Source organism: Cebidichthys violaceus, unplaced genomic scaffold (genome assembly GCF_023349555.1).
Source record: "Cebidichthys violaceus isolate CVI_PGR_0920_01 unplaced genomic scaffold, fCebVio1.0.p SCAF_37, whole genome shotgun sequence".
Classification (NCBI taxonomy): domain Eukaryota; kingdom Metazoa; phylum Chordata; class Actinopteri; order Perciformes; family Stichaeidae; genus Cebidichthys; species Cebidichthys violaceus.
In genome coordinates, this window is record NW_027176561.1 from 164446 (window position 1) to 188754 (window position 24309).

Sequence of the window (24309 nt, forward strand, 5' to 3'; positions counted from 1 at the left end):
GTGCTTCATTTGCTCTGTAGTTTCCTGTTCAGTGGAGAGCAAATGACAACATCAAGATAGCAAGAAAGATGGCAGCTCTACGTGGCCTAGTGTCACGGATTAGTTCACATGAATGTTCAAATCAAACCTAGATGCTTTCTTTAGTGCTGCCCGATCCAGCAGTTGTCAGATCGTCGGGGCTGTTTCAATTCTTTTATGTGTTACTTCTTGATTTAAGTGTGAAATTATTCAGTGGCAAAAACTTCACGTTCAATCAAGTTTTCAACCATTTAGATGTATTGATACAGTAAACAGTCCTCTGAATGTGTTCTTTTAATCACAGGAAAAACTTTATTGAATGCAATGGACCAGATTTGGCCTGTATGAAACCAGTAAAAGTGTTTCATTGTTAGAAAATCCTGAATACTTTGAATTTGATTCAACTTTGTTTTTGTACACATCCAGCTTTCAAATGACACTCAGCTCTGTTTTGGCTTATGGTGTAGTAATGAAACTGATACAAGTATGAAAAAAGAACTGAAAAAGTCTAATCTGTTTTTTATGGAGGGTGGTAGATGCAACAGATTGTTTGAGATAAAACCCAACCTGCTGGCAGCCGACAACAGTGTTTAAGAGTAACTTTAGATTAATTCATGACCGAAAACCTGCTCGGTTGCTGCTGTTACCTGTTATTATTCTACGATTTGAAGCTAGATATAATATTTTTTAAATATATATATATATATATATATATATATATATATAGTGCTTGTCTCTAGATGCCGCTATGTGGAGACACTCACACACAACTGAACGCTGCAAACACTGTTAACTTACTACTTCATTTTATTTAAAAAACTGAAATATTCTCTTATGTGTTTAGCTTGCAGATGGAGTCGATGAAGACCACACAAACCGCTAAACACACGAGTATAAGAAAGTCTAAGCCAAACATCATGCTTTGCTTGTTTCTGTCTAGTTCTACCACATGTGTTGTGTCATGTGTTTTTATATGTTTGTTGTCATGTTGCTCATATTGTACTATGAACAAATAAAAAATGTAATAATGTCAATAAAGACAACTGGTGGTTTACCAGCCCAGTTTCACTCAATGGAATATGAATGAAACCACAATGAAATAGGAACTCCTTTTCCTGCCATTTCACGCCATGTAGTACTGAGTACAATGTCAACCCATACAGGTGAATATGCTGCGCTAAGAGCGAGCGACGTTGTCTAAAAAGTGCCAAAGACTACTGATGGTGGGTGGGAGTGGACTTTCTACCAGGAGACCAGTGATTGTGTCCCAAAGAGATCTTTTAGTGAAGTTTGTGTGTTGTCCGTTCTTACGTTGTTCACGTTTTTCTTAGTTTACGTTCTGATGTCAAGCGCAACCAGGGTGTTTCAAGTGGTTTTGTTGCCGTTTCACACTAACGAGTGACGTAATATCACACTCCCAAAGACTCAAGGGTGACCGTGGATAAGTGGAGAGCAGGGCCGCTTTTCAATCAGAGGGTCGGCAGTTCAATTCCCAGCAGGGCCGCCTTTCAATCAGAGGGTCGGCGGTTCGATTCCCGGCTCCTGCTCCACTAGTCTCATGTCAAATGTGTCTTTAACCCCAAAATGTCTCCCGGTAGCTGTGTCTACGGTGTGTAGATAGATACTGAATTGTAAGTCGCTTTGGATAAAAGTGTCTGCTAAAATGACTGTAATCTGTTATGTAACTTAACATGTATAATCATGGTGCGTGAAATTACGTTAAAATGCTGTTTACCATCAAAACTAGATCCAGGAGGGAACCACAAAGACAAAACATCCGGGAAAGACAAGTGTGATTTGAGCATAAAGTTGAATGACTCTTTGACTATATTTTTTGCCAAAAAAAGATTTTTTTGTAAGACCCGAGTCAGCTAATATCAGGAACAGTGTCGGCGTGGCTCTGAGGCTGTAAACCTCAGTCGCCATATGTGATTTCGTTAAACCCGCAGTTTGATCTATCATCGCTGCTCGAGGAATGTCCGCTTCTCTGTCTGTTGGCTTTTATTGTTGTCCCCCCCCTTTTCCCGTCTTTTCTTTAATAAACATGTAATTTGCGCCGTGATTGATGGATTTCCGTGGCTGTTATTACGTTCCCTCTTCCCTTGCCGCTGTGGCCGATGGCGAAACCAGCCAGGCCTCTCAGCCCCGTGGTCCCCGTAAAAAAAAAAAAAACGACGGGGCTAACCGTGAAGGCCTCCTTCCATCTCTGCATCCCCCTCCTGCGATTCCCATTACTGCCCTGGACTCCAGGAGCTTGCATCCCACAAAAAAAACTCCCAAAAAAAACCTGTTCACTCCTCCTCTCCACCTCCTCCTTTTTTTTTTTTTGCTCCCCCTTTTCTCCAACACACGAAATCTCTATTGTCCATCAATCAAAACACCGACGATAAAGTTCGTGACGAAGATGCAAGTGGGACATACTTGAGTCTAGACTGAGGAAGTGAGACATGTCTGTGGTCAGTGAGCTTCATACTTTAGGCTTGACTACAGTGACGGGGAATGGCTTATATAGTCACCGAAAAAGAATCTCTTCATATCTTTTCTTTGCAGCGCTTCGTTCATTGTCTCGAAGCTGATATCCAGCTTTCCTTTCCTTCTCATTGGTTACAGCAGTCAGTAGCTCACAAAGTGTATTTTTCCTTTATTTTTGCCAAGCTGAAACAAATACCTCTGTAGAGCCCGCGAGCTATGAACACACATAAGGAATTGTGTTTATGTTTCGAATAAATCTTTCCAATAAAGACATTATTAGAGTGGCTCCGTGCTTTTAAAAGAAAAAAGCCCGACTGAGATTTTCTTTTACTATAATGCTGGTTTTACAGAATCTGCCGACTGATCTGGTTTTCCCTCCAACAGAATCCTGATGACTTCTTCATTCCTCTGGTAGCTCGGGAAGGGGGGGGGGGGGGGGGGGGGGGGGGTTCACGTTTCACTTTCCACGAACCACACTTTTCATAGAAAAGGCTATTTTTACACACCGTCTTATGACGTGACAACATCAGAAATAATGTTGCCTTCGGGGGCCGCGGGACAGACTTTGAGGCTCCTCTGAGAAAGCCACGGCTTTTTGAGCGTCCAATGGAGATCCTCGAGGCTGCGGACGTTACCGCGAACGCATCAGCGGATGAGTTATGACCAGTAATATCACAGTTCACTACAGCGGTCTGAGAGCTGCTCAAGCCTGCGCCATTTCACTCAATTAGAAGTTCACCTGCGGTCACGGATGTAATTAAGAGGTGGGTTGTTTTTCATTTGATGTTAAATTATGGAAAAGGGATTTTTGATATATTAGCTAGATATTTGAGTCTTCGGTGGAAAGCGTCACTTATAGTAACCTCAGTCTCAACTTGAAAAATGAGTTCAGCGTTTTTGTAATGTTCTTACCCATGTTCATATTTTTCATCCCAGCTCAAATATTAGATTACGTGTTGTGTATGTAACACGCATACACCTTTATCTACCTGACTACACAGTGTCTAAAGCAGGGGTGTCAAACATACGGCCCTAGGGCCTGAAACGGACCGGCCTGCTGGATGACTTTGAAAACTATTTATCCCTTTGTCCGAATAAATCTTGGTTTATTCTCGCAGGTGCGTCGGAAAATGACGTCATCGCGGCATTTGGGGCGTCTTTCGCGAAGACTCCACAAATCGGTGCGCCGCTTGGTTGCGCGCACTTCTGAATTTGTGCAACTAGTTGCGCCCAATTAGAGCTCTAGACAGGACCGTCAAAGAGTTCACTGACAGAAGAACTACACGCCTGTCCGAGGATTTTGTTTTTAGATGCTTTAGTAACCAGAGGTCTTAGAAATCTACATTGGAGTAAATATTTGCAACCAAATCAAATTGTTTACAAGATATCCAACTTGTATTTCATGATAATACATTTAATATTTGACTTCTTTCTTTACAGGGCTGGTATAAAGGTCAGAGGTATTAGTGAGGCTGGTTTATGGCATGTTGCCGGTTACGCTCATTGTTTTCTCGCAAGTAAGTAAAAACATGGCACCTTGAACTTTGACCCAAGTTGGCAGTGCAGAGGATTGTGGGTCAGAATAGCCAGAAAAGCATTGCTGGCTTACATACTTCAAAATACTACCGCATGCAGAAGGACAAACCTGGTATTTTTGCCTACTGCTTTTGACATGCTATACATATTAGGACATATTAAATATTTTTCTGGCTTACTAAGTAGTATGGGTATCGGAACGAACCATTTCTTATTTCTTCACGGAGGTAAAAGAGAAGCCAGCGTGCTTGGTGTGTTCATAGCACCTTTCAGTGCTCAAGAAATGTAATATTAGGCGCCACCATCAGACTCATCTTGGCAAAAAAAATATACAATAATTTGCAAGGAGAACCGAGAACAGAGAAGAATTATTATTGAGGAAATTCTGTTTCAGTGGTGGCCGAGAGATCACCGAGACATCTCAGGCTCTCAACATGTGTTGTAAATGGATTGTTCATTTATTGTGAATATTTGTACTTATTAACACTAAAAGAAAGGGAAATATTTGGAGGTTATGTATATTGTTTTGCTGGTCCGGCCCGCTTGAGATCAAATTGGGCTGCATGTGGCCATTGAACTAAAATGAACCACTTGTTCTAAGAAAATCAAACTGTTCTGGATTTGACTGAGACACTCTGCTCATGAATGTGGTTCAAAACCACATCGTTCGCATACGCAAAGCGCACAAACGCGTCTTCCTCTTCCTGATGCAGGGAAGTACTTAAAGACTGTCGCCGTCAGTGATGTGAGCCACTGCTTCTCAGCAGCTCAGCTGGCCTCAGATCCTCACCATGTTCATCCACTGTGAGCTGCTGGTAGCGCTGCTTGTGCTGACTCTCGACGGTCCAGGTGAGTCTCGTAATGCTTTTACTGCCGTGTGTTTGATTCTATCTGCAGGTTGTAGACGAAGAACGACATTCCACACTGTGGGAGGTCAAAGGTGAGTGGTGTACTGGATTATAAAGAGATGTGTTTCGAATATTCAGTCCAGTACATCACAATTACTTAAAATCACCCCAATGCTAAAACGTGTATGCCAGACCTGGCTGTTATAATGATAACTATAATAACGTTAATTATATAGCACCTTTTAAAACAAAACAAAATAAACATAAGATAAAATGAAAATAACAATAATAAAATAAAGCAGACGTAGCCATCGTGAAGGTAGACTTTATAGCAGAACAGTTGCATTGAATTGCATTACTTTGTACAGGTGTACATAATAAATTGTCCACTGAGTACAATATAAATGTGTTGGTTGTTTTTTTAAACAGTTCATGCAGGTAAAATCATTGGCGGGCGTGTGGCCGTGCCGCACAGCAGGCCATACATGGTGCTTCTGAATAGGTACAAGGAGAACGGTGACGTGAGACACTGCGGTGGCTTCCTTCTGAATGAGGAGTTTGTGGTGACTGCAGCCCACTGCCAAGCCAAGTGAGTTCGACGCACTTCACCTTTCACCTACCTACTATAATCCCGGGGCCCCACTGAGACCTCAATTTCAAAATACACCAATCAATTATATTATTTGGCGAATAAATTCACGTCTTAATAATACTTCTATTTTGTGAAAAATGACATTTTTCTTCTTAATTCAGGTCCTACAATGTCCTACTAGGAGTTCACAATGTCCAAAACAGTAATGGAAAACAGCAAATATCTGTGGCAAAATCATTTCCACACGAAGACTTCAATGCAACTGATTACAGAAATGACATAATGCTTCTCAAGGTGAGAGAATTCTTGAATTTAAAAAGCATCAATAAGCTTTACTCTATTTAAGCCGCTACATTTTTTTTCTTTTTCTCACTATGTTATTTGCAAAAGCTCTATTGAACACATTAATCATATACAGAATGCATGTCACTTAACAAAAAGTCTCATATGTGTATTCTCTTTTTTTTTTTTTTATTCCTCCTCTGTTTCTCAAGTTGAGCTCCAAGGCAAAATACAACAACAACGTGAAAGCCATCGCTCTGGCAGACGAAGACGACGTCGCTCTGCCAAAATCATGTCTAGTGTCCGGCTGGGGAAGAACAGACACCAAAAGCATCTCTTCTGTACTCATGGAGGTGGATGTCACACTTACTGACGACAAGCAGTGTGCTGATTACAACTTGTACTGCTCTGAGGGACCGACAGGAGTGGGTCATGTACGTATATTCTGTAACAGAACATGGGAGAAACAAAACGCTGGTCGACAATGATAATCAACTCAATCACTGCGTGTGTGTGTGTGTGTGTGTGTGTGTGTGTGTGTGTGTGTGTGTGTGTGTGTGTGTGTGTGTGTGTGTGTGTGTGTGTGTGCGTGTACTTCCAGGGAGACTCTGGCGGCCCACTGGTCTGTGAGGGTGGAAAGGCGTACGGCGTGGTGTCCACAATGATCCATCAAGGCCCAGGTCACCCGACCATCTACACTTTTCTTAAGATTCCTGAGTACAGAAGCTGGATCCATTCCAAGATGACAAATGCGTCAAAAAGCTCTGACGCTCGTGACGACTGATCGGTCAAATCCCGTCATTTCTATTCGCCGTTTGCATAAAAATTGGGCAGCTGATAATTGAGACGCTAGACCAAAGTCTGCACTTCCTCGCTTTACACACATTTATTGAAAATGTGCATCACTTTGAAACAATTTTTTATTTAGTTGTATTTAGTTGAGACCAAAAACTTTAAATATATAAATGTGAATTCATTTAAGTAACATGGTTTGGATATTTATGGGATAAAACACATTTTTTTTTCAAGGCCTTTAACAAGCCGATCGTGGCACAGACGTAAAGTACTGCTTAAAAAAAATAAATAAGTGAAGCCTCAATGCTGTTTAATAGATGCAGTATCTACTGATGTTAGACACTGTATCCTGCTTTTAAATACAACATTCTATGCATTAAATACATCACTGCTTTATGCATCTTCTTGTTGACTCGATCAAATGAGAACACAGTTTGTTTTGTACCATCTTTTTTTTTAAAAACAATAAACTGTTGCTCTCTCGCTGTGTTCTGTGCTATATTTGAGCGTGAATCAAAACAAAGACAACACTGCCTCCTGGTGAACAAAGTGCATCGATGCAGCAGGAAGAGTTCCACTAACCGAAGTCTCAAAGAGCCAAAGAGTTGGGATTAGAAGGTGTTGTTTGGTTGATGACACACATGTGTGAATGCTGCGTGTTAGCTCACTTAAAACGTCATTTAACAGTCATAAACAGGCTTGTTGATTACCAGCAATATCAGCATATGATTACTCGTTATTTCACTTCGATTGTGCTGCAGTGTTGCTGCAAACCTCCTTCATATGCTAAAATGCACCACCGTCTAAATACATCGTGAATATTATTCACTTTTTCGAAATATGTCATCAGCTGAAAGGTCACAGCGACTGCTTTGTTCAAATGGTCCCATTTTAAACGCATAAAAAGCTTTTATCACACTTCGCTGACAAAATCTGGCCCAATTTAAGTTACCTCTTGTCTTCCATGTTCATACATTTAACTTCAGATCTGGCAGTTATAATAACTTGCCCTTGTCGGATGAAGTTACCTGTGCATTGGCCCATTTTCTTCCTGACTGTCTTTTGAGTGTGAGCCAGTAGCATTAGAACCACAATGTTCAAATTAATACATATTTTTACATGTCTTTCCAGTCTGAGATCTCAAGGGTCAAAGGTCAAGTGCTCAGTACTTCCATAAGAAACTAAGGGGCGATTCTGGCCCCTAAACATGTACCATAAATAAAATCCCCTGCAGAATTTAAGAGATAAGCAACGCTTGATATATTACTGCTTCACAGCTCAGGCAGAGGATGTGTCGTAATGATAATCATCTGTAGTTCATCTGAATGGGAAACAATACGAACCACGTGTGACCAAAGCTGGGCTGCAAAACTGAGACTTGTATGATCCCCAGAAGGCCCAGGTCACGAACTTTAACTTGCTTTCGCCTGACGGCCCTCCAGCTTTCTCATTGCAAACCCCGTGACCGACAGCTCTCTTTCTCTCTAACCACTCTTTAAACTCCTTCAGCCCATCCGTCTGCAGCAGCACTAGTCCCAGAGAGCTCCGCGCGCGTTCTAGGGGGACTCGCACCGTGCTATCGCCTTTACCGAAATCAAAGCACCTCACCCGATAAATCTCCCTTCATCGACTCCAACACGTTTCTCCTGGGGTTCTTCTGGGGTTTGTTTTTTTTTTCTCCAAATTCACAGCATTGCACCTATAGCCTGTCTCAGCATGTCTGGCTGACATTCCCTCTTCTGATGACCTCCTATTTAATCTAAAGCAAAGAATCCGGCTTTTTACACCCGAATTCAGTCCTTTCGAACCCATCACAGCTTTTGGTTTGTTTGGTTTGTTTCATCAACCTGTTCGTCAGGTTCTGTCTAGGTCAGGAATAACACCAGCACTGTGCTGTAGTCAGTCTCTCCATAGGGTCTATTATAACCGGCCCTTCATTCACTCACCTGCCACTCCAATAAACTAATCCGCATGCTTAAATGGCCCCGGGATCAGTTTTTTATTTCTGAATATAAATATAAAAGGAGAGGTAACCAAGGGGTGCTGTGCTGCTTTTTCGCAACTCACAGCAGAGGAAATGATTCATGATATTCATCTAAACTTCCTGTTGATTACACACAAGATAAAACGGCTGAAGAGCATTTCAAACGGATGTGACTATGTGACACCTAGATACGCAAGACCCAGACCCTGCTGTACCGAAAATACAGATTTTATTTATAGCGAATAGAAATGGAGACTTTAATTAAATATTACCAATAATGGAGGGCTAACGGCTTCTTCAGGCCAAAGAAAGGTAGTAAATTAAAAAAAGTTTAAAAAAAAATCAATAACAGCAATAAATAAACACTGGACCCCTCGGGGTGGTTCTCCTCGGTTGAGACGGGACATAAGTTTATTATTTTGTCTGTTGCAAAAAAAAAAACAAGCAGCTCATAAATGAGTTAAAAAACGAGAAGATGTTTAGAAAAAAAGAAATGCCACCAAAGAAGCTTGAGAGGTTTGTGTTTTCTTCTCCGCAGGTTTCCTGTTCCGAAAGACGCTGCAAACGAAATCACGTTTACGATGAGTTACAACACTTCCTGTTTCTCCCGGAGAGAGGGAAGTTCCCCCCCGAAGCTTACCGCTTCGTTTGTACCCGACACCTCAAAAGCAACTGTGGACAGCTAGTGTGATGGGGGGGACGCTGCTCAAGTGCGAGCGAATGAACGTGTTGGTGAACGCAGGCCCAGGCCTGACTCCGCCCACAACCAATTCCTCAATTAGGGCCAGATTATATAATGCACCTGTTGGATTGCACTTCCTCCTTTGGCTCCTGTTCTGGCTGGTAGTGTGTGGTGTTACAGGTTTAACGGTAAAGTCATCAGGTAACACATGTTAGCTGTTTTCTACAGAACACTTAATTCCCTCCCTTCTGTTTTAGCTTTGAGCTGACGTGTTGGCCGAACATATTGTGTGTTGGAACCCCATTTACCGTTTTTTAAGTGATCCCATGTGTTAACCCCTAAATACCAGAGGTGGTGAGTAGAGTCACAACAGCAAAATGTTTCATGTTAGAATGCAGCATGGAGAACCCTGTTAATACCTGATTTACCCCTTTTTTTTTTTTTTTTTTTTTTTGTGTGTGGATTCACCTGCTGCTGTTTTGTTCCTTTTGAGTCATAGTTTCGCCTGCATTGTGAAACCAACTCATTGATTCATTTTGTATTTGTTTCCCTTTCTTTCAGTGAGGCAGAGTGCCATATTGTTGGGAGGGCAGGCACCTGTGCTGAGGTCACTACACCTCTTATGTATTTAAATAAAGCCCTGGGACATGAATTGAACCTTTTTTTTTTGTCTTTTTTTCTTTTTTCTTCTGTGATGGACCTGAAGCCTAAAGTAGTTCCTCCACCAGAGGCCTCGGCTCAGGCTCCACTTTTGCTTAGTTTATATTAAACTGCCATTTTCAGATGCTTAAGGGTTGTCTTTTGTTGTCCGGGCCTTTTTTGGCAAAAATGTTGGCCAAGTTTCTTTGACTCTTTCCTTGTTGCCCTCACCACACAACAAGGAACAAGGCTGTCCAGAGAGGATTCTACGGTCTCTACCATGTGTATCGATGGGTTTTTAGACGTGTGCTGGTGGTGGCTGCTGCTAGGAGGGACCAAACGCCTTATTTTTGGCTCACTGCTTCCTGTTATATTCTTGTGAACAGCAAATCTCACAGCATCTTTGTCACTTTGTGTCGGTGACATCTGCAAAAACGCTTGCCTAATCCTCATCTAGATTCAGGTTGGGTTCCGTTGGTCATTTGGGGGACGGGGGGGGACGGGGGAGAATCTTTTTAAACTGCTGGGCTGTGCTCTCACTTGCCTTCTAAACCAGGGACATGATGCCGCACTCAGAAAGTTGACTTGACGGTCTTTCCCTTGCAGAACTTTTAGCCACATGTTTGGGACCCAAGCATCTGTGCCACCTGCTGAGCTCGATCGGTTTTTAACTTGCTTGCATCAAGAGGCGGCTTCCGCTCCAGGGTCAGAGCGGGTCGTCACTTTAATAAAAAGGTTGGAGGTTTGCGTGTCAAAGCATCCTCGAGCAAGGCACTGAACTTAAAGTCGCTCCCACGAGCTTCAAAGCTGCACGCCGCTCCTAAAATGCTTACAGGTTGGGTTGAATGCAGAAGTCAAATTTCATTTATGACAATTAAAATGAAATAAACTTTGGTGGGGAAATCTTTCAGGTTTGTGTTCAGTACTCTAAACTGGTGTTTCCTGTAGAGCTGTGCACATTTGACTTCACTGCTGGAATATGAATTACATGGCTAGACTTTCTCTGCTTGTAGGAACTGTCATTGGGAGAATTCTGAACCTCCACCTGCAGGAACTAGAACGTATTAAGCACTTTTTTTTCAATGTTCTCCTCTAGCGATTAGTAAAGAGCCACATCCTTTTTAATCTGCAGCAGTATTGCTTTAGTAGATTTCTGTTCTACATCCAGTGACTGTTCTGCATTTCACCATCGTATAACTTCCTCAGAGTGCTGATAAATGATTGGATTGCAGGGCTGAGATTCATGTACATCCAAATCTGTTCTTAAAAACAGTTGAAGGTGAGTGCCGGTGCTGCCTTTGCAGCGGCACCAGTCAAGTTGTCGGATGTGAATTTATTTCTGGTATGAATAGTGTGAGAGTGGGTGTGAGTCACGGTTTTGTAGTGGCTCCAAAAAGCCTGCGATACTCAATCAACTTTGGTAAAACCCCTTCACGGCTGTGTTTTACCACAGAGGCTCAATATATAATACAATGCATTGGTTGATTTTCTTCTGTATGAATCATAATCTGTAAACGCTACAAAAGATTTCAAAAATAAATGAAGCTGACTAAAAGCAGTAACAAAATACAAAGTTACTTTCCACCACTAATATGTTTGTAAACCACACGCACCATAACGTATCTGCTCCATTACGCATTGAAAATAATGTAGACTTTATGAAAACCTAACTTTTGTTGAATTCTGGAGGTGACAGAGACACCGTCCTCATGAATGTGGTTTAGAGCCACATCATTTGCATATTCAAACTCGTAAAAAAAAACAACACTTCTCTTCCTGATACAGGGAAGTACTTAAAGACTGAAGCCGTCAGTGATGTGAGCCACTTTCTGCTCAGCTCCGCTGGCCTCTGACCTTCACCATGTTCATCCACTGTGAGCTGCTGGTTCTCATACTTGGGCTGACTCTTGATGGCCGAGGTGAGTTTGGTTTTTATGACATTAAATGTTAATAGCAGTATTATAGCATGCTGTTTAAACTCTTTGAACTTATTTAATCGGTTCCTTTGGTCGGTTTAGTTTCAGTCACTCGTCCTTTTTTTTTTTTTCTTTTTTTTTCTTCCCAGTTCATTCAGGGGAAATCATCGGAGGTTGCGAGGCCGTGCCGCACAGCAGGCCATACATGGCGCTTCTGAAGGCGGTAAAGGCCGACGGTGAAATTAACCACTGCGGTGGCTTCCTTCTGAGTGAGGATTTTGTGATGACTGCAGCCCACTGCCAAGCCAAGTGAGTTCAACACACTTCTATCTATTATCAGCTGTGAATTCTGGAGCCCCGTAGTGAGATTCATCTCAACCCAGTCTCCTGCATTGAGTCTGGAAAGTATGTTTCGTGTCGGCGTTGTGAATTATGGCATCAATTCTTTTAATATTTTTTTTTTAAATTTTACTCCCACATAACTTCTCTGCACTTTTGTCATTTCAGGTCCTACACCGTCTTCCTAGGACTTCACAATTACCACAAACGAGATGAAGTACAGATGTTCGATGTGAAGCAATCATATCCACATAAAGACTTCCCTAAAAAAAAAAATGACATCATGCTTCTTAAGGTAAAAGAATTTAAAGGAGAGGAGATATGTTTCCCGTGTAATTAGCAAATGCTTTATTTTATGCATCAATCCAGAGGAGCATTAAATGATGTTACAGATTGATGTTTTTATTTAACATAATTTATTTTATTTTTTTATCCCTCTCTGTTTCTCAAGTTGAGCTCCAAAGCAACTTTCACCAGAAATGTGAAACCCATTACTCTGGCAGACAAAAATGATGTCTCTCCAAAATCATGTCTCGTCTCCGGCTGGGGAAGAACAGAGAGGAACAACAACAAGTCACTGTCTCTCAAACTCAAGGAGGTCAACATCACACTCAGTGACAACGCCATATATGCTGTGGACAACATGTACTACTCTGAGGGACCGATGGGACCGGGTCAGGTACGTATTTTCTGTAACGTAACATGGACAAACAAACGCTGGTCAACAACGATAATCAGTTGAATCACTGCATACTGTGTGTGTGTGTGTGTGTGTGTGTGTGTGTGTGTGTGTGTGTGTGTGTGTGTGTGTGTGTGTGTGTGTGTGTACTTCCAGGGAGACTCTGGTAGCCCACTGGTCTGTGAGGGTGGAAAGGCGTACGGTGTGGTGTCCTTCTATAAGAAAAAGGATTTGAATTATTATGCCAAGATTCCTGACTGCACCAGCTGGATCAAACAAACCCTGATGCATGGTGACGATTGATTGATTTGAATTCACTGTTTGCATAATAAAGTTGCACAGCTGATAATTGAGATGCTGATATCGCAACTTCTGCTTTCGCAATGAGACTCTCACTTAAAGTCTGCACTTCCTCGCTTTACACAGATTTATTATGTTCTTTTAGTTTGATGTTTGATACAAAAAAATACATTTTTGTTCAGCAAGTTGAGTCAAATCACTGAAAATATACATCAATGAAATGTGTTGGTTTTTCAAGTTACTGCTTGTTTTCTTGGGGGGGGGGGGGGGCTACAAACTGGACCACCACGTTTATTTTATGAATAACCTTTAGATTATTTTAGGCAAATCTAAATCAATGCCATGCAGGTTTTTTCAAGGTCTTTCATGGCACACAAATTCAGTATGGTACTAAAGCTGAACATGCTGACTCAATGCTGTTTAATAGATGTGATATCTTGATATTATACACTGTAGCCTGCTCTTAAATACATTATATGCATTAAATTCATGTCTGCTTTGTGCATCTTCTTTTTGACTCGATCAAATGAGAACACAGTTTGTTTTGTACCATCTTTTGAAACAATAAACTGTTGCTCTCTCACCATGTCCTCTTTGAGCGTGAATTGAATCAACACAAAGACAACACTGCCTCCTGGTGAACAAAGTGTGTATTGATGCATTCACTGAAGTCACAGCTGAAACTCTCTTCTCATGCATGAACTCTAAACTTAATCAAGTCTGTTTAACAGATCATGTAATTGCATTTTTTTTTTTTTTTTTTTAGCAATATCTGACAGAGAGGCCAATTCTAGGGATGGTCACTTTCCAATAACACAAGCATGTGATTCTAATTTTGGGAATTAAATGAATTTAAGCATTAAAACAGGCCACATTGTTGGATTACGACTTCACATTTATCTGAAGCATATGCTTAAACTATACAAATAAATAAAAAACATCAGAAAAAATAACAAAATAGGCCTTTAATAACAGACAATATGTCTTCATTAAATATATGCTGACTCTTATTATTTTACTAACTGCACATATGTCCACTATTATGATTACTAGTGTGTTGTACGGGAGGCAGTGTGCATCAGGGTATTGGCTCTGTCTCACCAAAGATAAAAAAAAAATGAATGTTGAGATTACATGATAGCTGTGTATATTAATAATGTCTTCATTTTCATGAGTGTGAAAGAGGATTCAGGAGGAGTTAGGAAAAGAAGGATTAGAGAATCCGACTCCACTTTCACTAAACTACGTAACTCTGATGCGACGGCGGATGTCACTGACGGAGGTCACACTTAACAATCAACACCGCTTCAATTCACTTGAGCAATATCAATGAAGCTGTTTCAATATCAATATTTCCTTTGTGCAATAATGTAGATTCAACTGTTTGGTTATATTTAGCTTTTTAACAGTTTAATAATATATCATAGGCCTAGCTTGTTTGTTTTTACTGATGCTTTTTGTTATTGAGAATGAGAATTTATTTGCTATATTTACATTTATTTTATTTTTATAAAATAATTTTTATGGTTTTGTTCTTTTTTACTTATTTGTTCCATGTTCAAAGTAATAAATACATATAAAATGTAACGAAATGTCTATTCATGTTCATGAACATGTATCCCATTACTTTATGACTGTATGAGAGTATAATCGTTACACCTGTGTAACATAAACATATCGTTTGTTTTCACGGACGGCCGAATGGTGCGTCACTTTAAATGTTGCCGCCGCAAGGAATTATGGGGCGGCTCTTTATCTTCTTTCCTCTGGTAAAGGAAGGTCCAGTGTGTCCTATGCTGAAGGGGCAAAGAAAGGAAGCATTGAACCGCCTTTCCTTCGCATTTAGAGACACGGCTCTTATCATGGCGGCCACTCAGACACTTCCGGGTCATTTCACTCAGTTACGGGAACCTTCCGAAGCGAAAAGGACTTTTTAGACCCCGCCTCACGTTACGTGACACCCACTCGCTCTGGGGCTGAAAGTGTTACGACGAAAATAAACGACTAGCAAGCTTCTTTTTTTTTATTATTTATTTTTGCTCTCCACGTGTCCTCTTCTCCTCCGGCACTTTTAGATGTTCCCTGTTTATCTTCCCAAGTTAGAGCTAAATGAGGAGAGCAGCAGCCATTGTCAATCATGGACAATATGGTGAACTGTTGCATGTGTTGGCAGACAACAAGATGAAACAACTAAGGCTGACTTTGATGATAACAAACTGAAGAAACTGTCCAGACATGCACAATGATTTGCTCTGGTTTAGATTAAAGCCTGATTATTCTGTTCATTAACAGCCCAAGGATGGACGCCTGCGCAGCTGCTTACCTCTTATTGACAGACAATGATCTGCAGGCCACAAAAGTTTTAAAGCTGCTCTTAACTGCCTTCTACCTCCTCATCTGTGGAGAGGACGTTTACAGCACTAAAGTGCATAGATGGACCAAAAGAGACTTTCCTCCTTGGCTTGTGAAATTGAGGAATTACACCCAACAAGGAGGACTTTAACGACAAAGTCGTTGACATCTTTGTCCAGAGGGAAAGGCGCGTGGACGACGTCTAGAAAAAAAGTAAGTGCCTTCTTTTAAAATCTAATAAATAAGCTGATGGAATTGTTATTCAACTTTATTTTCCAGACACATGAGTCCATATAAAAAACAAAACAAACAAAATCTAAATACGATACAATATGAGGACACCGAGACGCAGGTATAATCATTTCAGTTCAAACGTGGTTAAAAAAAAACATGCAGACGTTTGTTTCAATGTTTCCAAAGTTTGTTTATAGCCTAACGTTAGCTTTTTACTTCTCGCGATTGCATTTACGCTTTAAAATTCTGGTGATTGCATCCATTCAAAAGTCATAAAAGTGTCTGTATGTATAAAGATTATCTTGCTGAACAAAACCTGTAAATATCATAAATGTTTGTTCGCCAAAGATCTTGTTTTCTGCAAATATCCACAATCCAATGGAAAAATCCCATTGGCTGTTAGTCGAGGGAGCCAATGGGATGCTAACCTCCGGGTTGGCCTACAAACCTATGTCATCCCTGCAGCTCTCTGCAGTTATTATTATTATTGTTGTTATTATTATTATTAATAGCCTACAGAAGCATTGTGTGCAATACAGTCTACACCTTCCTCCATCTCTCTCACTCACACACACACACACACACACACTCCTCCTCGCTGTAATTGTCTCAGTCTAAAAGTCATGTTTTTATCCAACATAATATTCTGCTTCAATCCATATTTGTTGGCATTTAGCCTTTCAAAAATGTTTCTCGCTGGTCAAAAAACGAATTGTTCCACAGACAGATGTGTTGTTCCCTTTGTTTGTTTTCCGGTGATGACATCATTAAATATGAAGACAGATTTTCAAAGCTTTATTTAAAAAAAACAACAACGAAAAACAAGCTTTGACCGTAAAAAAATGGCATTCAGTACAGCCCTAATATACAGTATATAGGCCTAATTTGTATGTATTTTTTAAAATGTGTTTGGCTCTGTGTCGTCTGCTGTCTGATGCTTCACTGGTGCGCTGACACCAATATTTCTCTATTTGTTTTTTTCTCTCTATCCTGGTGCGCCGTCACCAGACTCTCATTGCATTTTCAGGCGCTTTTCCCGCATTTTTGTAGGAGTGTATATGTTGTTTTTTTATACGTCTGTCTCACTACTGTAGACTATATTCTATCTATCCACGCTACATGTATTCGTATCCATATGACACATCGACAGCTCACTGCTGTAGTGTGTGTGTGTGACAGTCTGTGTCTGCACTGCATGTTATTTTGTATTATCTTAACAGCAGGTATTGCAGGTATCTGTTTCGCATATCTACGCCTGCAGTATGAGTTTCATCTACGACCTGTGGTGATAACCATCTCATGCGCTTTACATTCCTGGAACGGGCCGAATGTGTTATGGTCTGGATCCAGAGGTAGCAGTGAGGCACATTGGTATTCCAGTCAAATGCATTCAACCCGCCGTTTGTTCATCTGCGATAGTCAAAAGTCGCATTGTGCCTCGGACACATCAGTTTCCAATTTTTGTCACATGACCATAATGATCTTTTATTAAAACCTACATAAAGACAGCACGTGCACACTTTACATATATATGCATATATATATATATATGCATATATATGTACATCCATCCATTACTCACGCTGAAAACCCATCTGGAAAGTTTTGCCGGTTATAAATATCTCCTTTGCATTCATACGAGGATGCAACCTCTATGACTCAATGTTGAAGCCAATTTGGAATCTTCTTGAGATGTAAATCTTCTAATGGCTCCACTGAATAATTCAGAGGCTGCAGGGCACGAAGGAGGCCAGGATAAAGGGATGATATACATTTATTGTCGCAGAGCTCTTGTTTGTCATTTCTAGTGCAGCGTCCTCATAAAATATTTCTTTGTCAATCACCAAATGACCTGACTCGTGGTTTTTTTTTTTTTTTTTTTTTCTCCCGCTCAGGAGTGGCCTTCTGTGTAAAGCAGCCTGTTAACGACGACCTGAGTGCAGCTTGTCCTAACCCGCTGCAGGATGTACTTTTAAAATGTGTGAGTGGCTTTGACGTAACCTTGGAGTCTCTAGGGAGAGCCGTCCTCATGTAAGCCCTCAGTTTTGACACAAATGCACAAGGACGGAACAATTTGATCTGAAGCGTTTGATGCGCCTCGACGAATAACCAGAAATAGCAACAAAAACATGTCGGATGGCAAAAAAAAAAAAAGAAAGAGAGGATATAGCTTCAGTGATGGTGTGGCGGTCCATGGTTGTACTTAATACACTTAATATACTTGATGCTTCGGTATAAATATTCAGTTAGGCTCAAAGCAGAAGGTTTCATAACACAGCTCTGTGCAATCTTTCTCCATATCGGAGCAGTAGAGCGTCGTGTTGAAGGACGTTATAAGCTGATTTTTAGATCTTCTACCACTAAATTAAAATGAACTCCGCTAAGTCGTAATCCCACTTTTTGTTCTGTAATGGGTAGCTGGACGCATTTAAAGGGGATTGTTGAACATTTGTCGTACTGAATGAGGTTTAGGGCTTTTAGAGTTTCCACAACGTCGCAGAAAGGGAGGATGAGGACCTTTTTCGGCGTTTCGGCATGGCTGCACATTAAGAGCGGAGACTCTCCATAACAACCTACTTTAGTTACATCACCGCGATACTCAGCATAGCTGCTCTGCAGTGGATCCGCATATCGTCCCCGACTCCTGAAATGAAGGGGAAACGATGGGAGGAACAATAGCCAGCAGTGGCGGAAAGCAACTAAGTACATTTACTCAAGTGCTGTACAGTTTTTGAGGTACTTACTTGTGCTTTACTTTTATGCTACTTCATGCTTCTAACAGTTATTTGAGAGCCGCGGCTATTTGTTACTTTACTAGTACATTAAATTACATTAAATAAAGCGAATGGCAAGCTTATGAAATATATTGCAATAAACCAGCACTTTCCATCATCTATGGATTAAATTGAAAAATTGTTCAAGGCCCAAAAAGGTCAAATTTAATATTTTGCAAAAAAAAGTACTGATTAATATAAAATCAATATTTTTCTTCCTAAAACTAGCTTCACCTTGAGCCGCCAACTACAGCAGTAGCATGCTGCTTACACATTGTTGCATCAGTACATGATATAAACAGTCACAGGGGACATTGTACTGCAATACCAGTACTTCTACTTGTGATAGCTTTCAGTCAGAGCTGCCCCTCTTCAACGAATAGTTGACTAATCGGTTGTTGTTGGTCCCTGGGAACCATCCTTTGAATTTTCTTAAGTATTTATATTTTATGCTACTTTGTACTACGTTTCAGAGGGAAATATTGTACTTTTTACTTTACTACATTTACTTCACAGCCGGTTACTACTTACCTTTCAGATAAAGTTACTTATAAAACACATTATCGGTTTATAAAATAAGACACTTTGTAGATTTAACTCCTTAAATTGATGTACTAGAGTTGTGGAAATCAACTCCGCCGTGACATCATTAAAATGCTACTTACATCTGAAGGTATCGGTTCTAATATTTCAATATATAGTATATGATAAACACTCTGAATTCTTTCTGCTAACTGTCTGCTAACTACTTTTAGTAATACTTTAAATACAGGGCTTTTAATTAAGTACTTTTTTATATTTATATGGAGGTATGCCTACTTTTACTGAAGTAAAACATTTAGAGTTAACATTTACTTTCCAGTTGTTTGAACAATAGTATATATATACATATATATATATATATATATATATATATATGTATATATATATATATATATATATTTACTTGAGGTAAATATATAAAATGGCCTCTGCCAAATATCTGTATATTCAAGGCCATGGTGAAAAGGGTGACTTTATATTAAGAAGCTTGAACAAACGGATGCTATTCTACATTAGCACACTAGGTGGCAGCACTGAACCTCACAGTACCCTTTGCTGTTGTTCAATTTGCTGCATAGTTTGGTTAAATTTAGGGCCGAGGAACACCTGACACTTCACCTGTTTAGTGATACCATAGGCCAGGTGCAGCACATATGTGAATAACAATGCCTTTCAGCGTAGACTATAGCAGGGCAGGGACATGTGTGTGTATGGATAGGATGAGGTAGAAAGACAAACACGTTTTAATCAAGTCTCTGAGGCAGACTGTGAAGAGGTCAAAGCAACTGAAAATAAAAAAGTAAAGGAAAAGCATGATGACTTGTTAACTATTATAACATATTGTTTTATAACTGAGCAGACATACAATCAAATATACTTGCAATAAGCCGCTTTGATCTCTGGACTGTCTCTAAACTGAATGTGCTTGGTGCAGGCAATTGAGTTGAGAAAGTTAAGACCACAGTGGGGTTAAAAATAGAAGTAGATACTGCTGTAGTAAGCTCCCTAACTTCTGAACTACCCGTTTTCTACCGTAGCAGCACCTCCTACACACAAGTGCACCTCATGACTTCCTGTGCAGCACCACTTGTTTCCATTGTGGTAGACTTGGGCCAATGAAGCTTCACTGACAACTTCAGTCAGGTGAGAACTTGCAAAATACGTCTGTCGAGATATTTAAGAGAGAGGGAAATGAATAAACATAGATGTGTATATGTATGTGTATATGTGTTGTATATGTATATATGTATGTATGTGTGTGTGTGTGTGTATATGTATGTTTGTACATGTTTGTACATGTATGTACGTGTATGTATGTATGTATGTATATGTATTTATGTATATGTATGTCTGTGTATATGTATGTGTATATGTATGTTTGTACATGTATGTACGTATATGTATGTCTGTGTATGTGTATATGTGTGTATATATGTGTGTGTGTATGTGTGTGTATATGTATGTTTGTACATGTATGTAAGTATGTATGTATGTATGTATGTGTATGTACACTATGTATGTGTGTGTATATGTATGTGTGTGTATGTATATGTATGTACAGTATGTATGTGTGTGTATATGTATGCGTATATGTACTGTATATGTGTGTATATATGTATGTGTGTGTGTGTATATGTATGTTTGTACATGTATGTATGTACAGTATGTATGTGTGTGCATATATGTATGTGTGTCTATATATATACACACATATATATATATATGTGTGTGTGTGTGCGTGTATATATATCTGTGTATATATGTACATATGTATATATACTGTATATATGCGTGTGTTTATACACGTACATACATAGATATAGATACATGTATATATCAAGTTGTAAATAATATTTCTGCAGTGTCATTTCTGTAATTGATATGACAGAAGGGGGCACTGTACACAAACCTATTGCAGGGTTCCTCCTGTGAGTTGCAGTCTGGACCAGTGCTTCCTCTGAGAGCTTCATTGACTGCAGCCTACAAGTGCTGTGCATCCTGCACTTGACTCTCTGTTTGATGTTGATTGCTATTCCGGAGCCGCAGTCTTTGCAGAGGCTTCCACTTTTGATGCTTCGGGGTTGGAGTTTGACCGTGATGCTTTTTTAAAAAAATCGTATCTATACGATTATTCATTCTTTACTGCACAACACAAATCAAAGCACATTTAAATACCAACAGGTATAGTCCACAGATTTACATTTATATCCCCATGAGATGAACGTGTGACTGGCTGGTTTTTATTCCCTCTATCCAGAATCACGAGGCTCACATAAACGTACAGCAACACAGTCCTGAACTGAAAGATAATGATGTGAAAAGCTGCCCGTGTGCCTTTAAGAGGCAAGATCACATTGTTATTCTGGGTTTGTCCACAGGCCGACTGTGGAGGTGGACAGATAGTGGTTCTGAGGGTGATGTGTGGAGGAGAGAGAAGGTGTGGGTGGGGGCGTGTGTAGGAGTCTCATAATATGAGTCTCCAGGGGCCGGTATGGATTAGAGAGAGAGAGAGAGGGGGGGAGAGAGAGAGAGGGAGAGAGAGAGAGAGAGAGAGAGAGATGGAGGGGGGAGAAAGAGACACTGCGACGTGGATTAGATGTCCTTTGGATGCATCCCGCGTTTTTATCGCGCGTCCAAGGAGGCAGAGATTGATCCTGTGATTCCCCCCGTTCGTTCTCCAGAATGGTGTTGCCGGCTGAACACTCAAGGCTAAGCCGCCCATTAACGAGCCAATAATTTGTGTCATTATGTGAAGACTGCAGCTGGTGCCACCGATGCTCCGCTTCTCACATGTCAGGTCTGAAGACGGAAAAGGAGTCTTAGCGGCTCCCGTCCTTTGTCTTGGAAAGCATGTGCGTGGCAGAGGAGGCTCGGCCTGGATATAGCTTATATATTCCCGCCCCAGCTTCCCGTTTTTTTTTTTTTTTTGTTGTTTTCTTTTTTTAAACACAGCATGCTCAATACAAAAAAAAAAAAAAAAAATCAATGTATTAAGTGTTCTCGAGTATGCAGAGTGACGTGCCGCCATTCCCACTCTATGCCTTTGGCTGTGATTACAGCTAATTTGAATGATTGAAATGCTTCCATAGTGGAGCTGGAGTGAGTGAAGTGAAGGGCTCACACAGATGAAGGGGGAGGAGGCGAGGAAAGGCTTGGCTCTACTCCAGGTGGAGGAGGTGAGTCATTCCCCACACAGATAGACAGTCTATCAGTGTGTGTGTGTGTGTGTGTGTGTGTGTGTGTGTGTGTGTGTGTGTGTGCATGTTGCCCAAATTGTCGTCGAGAGAATAAAATAGTGCTGTGAGCAAACGGCGTGGCACAGAATGAACACCAACTGTGTACGTTGTGCGTCTGTGTGTGTGTGTGTTTGTGTGTGTGTGTTTGTTTTTGTGATATTCAGAATACAGTGGAGGGTATCTCTGGTTAACCGGAGCGTCCTGCAGACGGACGGATGGTTCTATCTGGGCTCCTCAGGCACAGCTGACTCCGAAACCCGAAGTATAGGTTGGGTTCATGTGGCTCCGGGTTGTTCTGATACCAGTAAGGAAAGGCCCCCCACCCCCCCCTCCCCCCCCTGATACAAGCCCAAAATTGCTGGATCGGTCTCTGCAGTGATCCGATACCACTTTATGTCATTCATCAGCTCATTTTTTCGCGGATTCTACCCGATCCGTACATCCCGCCTGATCGCTACTGCACATGTGCGGCTCTCAGAAGAGTGAGGAATGAGCGAGGTTAGCTTCTTCCATCATCAGCGCCAGAGGAAACGTCTCCGTCGACAGTGGCAGAGGCTATAGTGGAGAATGTAGCGTTAGCCAGAGCTAACCGCAATGTCAGCAATTTGTCACGTTTTTTTTTTTTTTTTACACTGGAAAATCTGCCAAACTACATATTGTAAGAAAGTTCTGTGGCATTCATTCATTCTCTGTTTGTATAATGTTTTACAAAAGGTTTGACCTGAGCCGGGTCGCACAACAATGATCGCATCACATTCGTACAGGGTTAGTAGTATTCAGTATACATAGTAGGTTACATCTGTTCTCTCTTTGCTGAATGAGGCCTCGCCAAAATAGCACAAATGTATTTTTTAAGCATGCGTTCACATTGTGTATTTGCACACTCCTCATCTATCGTGTGTGTGTGTGTGTGCAAGCGCCTCATGCATATGTCTAATTTGTTTGTTGCAGATGCATGCCGACTGTGTTTTTCACCTCAGGTGGGCGTCAAAGAGTCACGCATCAAACTAGATGAGGGCAGCTGGAAGTTTGAGTTGCGTCCTGTAACCTTCTCTTGATCCGGAAACGAGAAACACTTTCTTTTTGTCTTTTTTTTTTTCCATTTTCTTCACCAGGATAGCTTCTTAGTCGAGAGTCGTTTGTGGACAAAGTGGCAGATCGTTTAGCTCCGAAGCATAAAGAACACCCACCCACGGTACAACGGCAGTTTCCTCATTGTTCCGTTTGCTTGCGAGAGGCTCGCTCGCCTCTTATCAGAAGGTACGGACACAGATCTCACCATATTCATAAGGTATCGGCTGCTCGCAAGTTGCTTACTTGTCATTCATCAAGGGAGGGGTGTATAACAAGAGGGACATTCTGTTCCAGACAAAGCAAGCAAGCAGGCATACAACTCTGCTGCCTTCTTCCACCCCCCGCCTGCCCATGCACCCCAGCCCACTAGCCTGTCTCTTCCTAATAACTCTGCCAGACTGTCTCTGTTTGTATCCATCTATCTATCATCTATCCATCTATCCATCTATCATCTATCCATCTATCTATCATCTATCCATCTATCCATTTATCTATCCATCCATCTATCCATCTATCCATCCATTTATCTATCCATCCATCTATCCATCCATCCATCCATTTATCTATCCATCTATCTATCCATCCATTTATCTATCCATCTATCCATAAATCCATCTATCCCACCAACGCCATTGAGGAAGCGCAAATAAAAAGTTGTTGTCATGGCAACCTGCCGTGCCTTTCCTCCTCTCCCCTCATCACCCCCCCCCCCCCCCCCCCCCCCCCCCCCCCCCCACACACACACACACACACACACACACACACACACACCTCAGCACACTCAAACTTGTAGACACACATACACACACACACACGTGTACACACACACACACACACACACACACACACACACACACACACACAAAGCTTTCTTGCATCTATTCAGTAAACACTCAAGAGAAGGAACGGATTCAAGAGGCAATGCATAAAGAAAGAGGTCCAACTCAGAGAGAGAGAGAGCGAGAGAGAGAGAGAGAGATATCCAAGTCCTATAGAGAGAGAGAGAGAGAGAGA

The 24309-nt window shown here is 41.0% G+C and overlaps 2 protein-coding genes across 2 annotated transcripts; both read left to right on the top strand.

Annotated features, from left to right (window-relative positions):
• Positions 1-4793: 4793 nt before the first annotated feature.
• Positions 4794-7025, top strand: LOC137884242 (mast cell protease 8-like). Its single transcript, XM_068725971.1, has 5 exons — positions 4794-4875; positions 5304-5463; positions 5628-5760; positions 5961-6182; positions 6350-7025. The coding sequence occupies exons 1-5, from the start codon at positions 4818-4820 to the stop codon at positions 6530-6532; spliced, it is 756 nt and encodes a 251-aa protein (XP_068582072.1). The 5' UTR covers positions 4794-4817; the 3' UTR covers positions 6533-7025.
• Positions 7026-11658: 4633 nt separating this feature from the next.
• On the top strand, positions 11659-13665 carry LOC137884231 (granzyme G-like). The gene is made up of 5 exons (XM_068725959.1): positions 11659-11767; positions 11914-12073; positions 12272-12398; positions 12555-12782; positions 12939-13665. Exons 1-5 carry the CDS (start codon positions 11710-11712, stop codon positions 13083-13085), a joined length of 720 nt encoding a protein of 239 aa, XP_068582060.1. The 5' UTR covers positions 11659-11709; the 3' UTR covers positions 13086-13665.
• The last annotated feature ends 10644 nt before the right edge of the window (positions 13666-24309 follow it).